We start from the raw sequence: 2730 nt of genomic DNA on the forward strand, positions 1-2730 counted from the left end.
TATATATATATATATATATATATATGTATGAGAGAGAAAATGATGCTCGAATATGCATGTTGGATGTATGCTGCCTCTCTTCCTTCCTTCCTTCCTTCCTGGGCCATCTGCTGCAGCGACCAAAGTGGAGAGTTGTGTATCTCCACCGCCACACCGTTAAGAGCAACGGCAGAATGGGGCGTGGCACGCCCGCACTTGACTCGCAGTAGATACGCAGAGTAAAGTGAAAAAAGCCGTGCGGCTGCTCTTGATTGTGCTTCCATCCAAATGAAGAATAAACCGGCTTCTCACTTTTTTTTTTACTTTTATTTTGCTCTTGTTTTGTTTCAGCCACGCTACCAGGCAGTAGTATTGTCTTCTCCTACACACCGTCCCCACCAGACACGGTTGACACGACAAGCTCAGCTTGCGGGCGCCAGGAGATAGTCGAACACTTCCTTCGGGCCCAGCAAGACGCTCCGCAGGAAACCCTTGGGCACGAATGCGTCGCCGTCATCCGCGTACACGTTGCCACGCCCACTCCGCTGGCCACGCCTCTGAGCCCTACCGCCGCTCACGGTGCTGCTGCCTTCGATTGGGAGGGCGGGCCTGACATAAGACCACGCCACGTACAAGCCCACGCCAAGCACTGCAATGCGCACAACGAAGCGACCGAGTGCTTGGTAGCGCAGTTGCAGCTGGTGATCAATACGCTTCTTAATCGCGCTCGGGCTCCAGTCCCACATGCTGGGCGGCACGTACGCATCCTTGTTTGTGTTTACAGTGCGTCGCCTCTCTTCTTCCTCCTCCTCCTGGCGGCGGCGCTCCTCCCCATCGACGGCAACAGCCCTCATGCCGTCACCGAGGAGAACCCCAAGCGAGCGGAATTGGTCTTTGCTGAGTGCAGAGTAGTTGATGTCAATGGATACGCGTGTGCCAACCTGCTCTAGTAACTGACGTTGCAGAAGCTCTACCCCAAACAAGAACTGCGCCTCAGTGATGGGGATCAGCTCGCCTGGCTCCTTGCCAACGTGGACGGCAAAGCACTGTTCAACGTACTTTTTGCCCCAGTAGTGATCCTTCTTGGCAATGGCGGCGTACTGCTGCACCGCCCACGCGCTGTAGTCGCGGTAGCGCACAAGGTAATACTCCTCCTCATGTATGTAGCGCAGGCCATGGCGAAGTTGATCCTTGAACGTCTTGCCTGTGATACTCGCCACATCAGAGGTGGGCTGCGTGCGTCGCTGACTGCTGGACGCGTCTACATTCGCCCCGCTACTCGACCCGGCATTGGTATGCAGCAGAATTTCATCTCCGTCAGATAAATGTCGTTCCATCTGCAGGATTGCCATGGACGTCTTGGAGAGGCGAAACACGTCATGGGAGAGGTCAATATTCTCGCCAGTGCACGTGGAGAAGTTGTACTGCAGCTCCGGTAGCGGTCTACTGTGAAGCAGCACGTGGGTGCGGTTAGCTGCCGTGCGGCGGTACATGGTCTCCAGCAGACTCGCCTCATTGCGCTTCACGTCGGGGACCCAAAAGGTCTCCGCGACGTCGCGCCCAGTAACGAGCCACCCCAGCGACGGCCCCTGCGGCCTGCTCTCCTCACCGCCGTTATTCTGCGCTGATGTTGCTGCCTCAGCAGTAAAGACGCGGGGGTCGCGTCGGCGCACAATAATAGGCCTACCAGCCACGGCGTATGTGCGGGCCGCTGTGGGTGCCTGCTGGTGCTGCGCCACTATGTTTCCCTCCGACCGCACAACAACGGACTTTGCCCACTCCGGGGAGAGAGACATTCTACTTTACAAGAAGGAAAAACAACAACAACTTACACACAGAGGTATATGCTTATACTTCTTTCTCTTTCTCCTTATATATATGTGTATATATAAAGAATGTGTGACGGGACAGCGGATTCGCTCTTCCGTTTTTACAGCTAGGCGAGGCATAGGGCAGAGAGAGAGAGAGAGAGACGGGGAGAGGCGCATGATTCCATTCGGCCGAAGACACCGAAACGAAGCGCGATTGTCGATCGAAAAAGTAAATAAATCAACAAATATATATCCACAGGCACGCATACCACATGCAGCATGTAAGCAAACAGAATGCAATATCATGAAGAGATGCCGACATATCGGTGGGGCGCAGGTCGAAATCATCTTTTGGTTTTGGCCTGCCTTTTATTTTCTTTTTTTCTGCACACGCGGTGATTTACCGCCACTGCCGCTGCTGCTGCCACTTCTGTGCGGCACCACCCTAAACACAAACATACACAGAAACGCACACACAAAGCGAGAGAGCGGGAAGAAGAGTAGTATAGGTCCTATCTTAAATCCCCTTTCCCCGTTCTCGCCTTTTTCCTCCCCCCCTCCTTCCCTTTCTTGGTTTGTTTGGCCGCTTTTTTGTTGTTTCCTTCACTAATGTGCCGCCTCGACAGCATCACCGTCGACATCAGCACGACACAGCGCCCACGCGGTCGCGGGGAATCAGACGTATCTCCTGCCCGTACTTCATGAAAACACTCCCGGCTGTCTGCGCGGGGTTGATGCCGGTGCCGTCCTTTGTTGTGGCCGCCATGGAGTCAACGGAGGCGATGCCGAACTCCTCTGCGGCGAACCGCAGCGCGGCGGTGAGGGGCGCCTCCTCAGCGATGCTGATCACGCGGAACGGCTGGTTGCGCTCGGAGGTGAGGATGATACGGAAAGTCACCTTCCCTCCACTCGGTGCGGCGGCCTGTTCTCCCTGCGACAT

General features: G+C 55.1%; 2 protein-coding genes across 2 annotated transcripts; both read right to left on the minus strand.

The window, feature by feature from the left end:
* Nucleotides 1-401: 401 nt before the first annotated feature.
* Nucleotides 402-1775, minus strand: DQ04_09571000 (hypothetical protein; the record flags this gene model as incomplete). The annotated part of the gene is made up of 1 exon (XM_009315979.1): nucleotides 402-1775. One exon carries the CDS (start codon nucleotides 1773-1775, stop codon nucleotides 402-404), a length of 1374 nt encoding a protein of 457 aa, XP_009314254.1.
* Nucleotides 1776-2430: 655 nt separating this feature from the next.
* DQ04_09571010 (Ubiquitin-fold modifier 1) lies at nucleotides 2431-2730 on the minus strand (the record flags this gene model as incomplete). The annotated part of the gene is made up of 1 exon (XM_009315980.1): nucleotides 2431-2730. One exon carries the CDS (start codon nucleotides 2728-2730, stop codon nucleotides 2431-2433), a length of 300 nt encoding a protein of 99 aa, XP_009314255.1.

Source organism: Trypanosoma grayi, assembly GCF_000691245.1.
Source record: "Trypanosoma grayi strain ANR4 Tgr_957_V1, whole genome shotgun sequence".
Taxonomy (NCBI): Eukaryota; Euglenozoa; class Kinetoplastea; order Trypanosomatida; family Trypanosomatidae; genus Trypanosoma; species Trypanosoma grayi.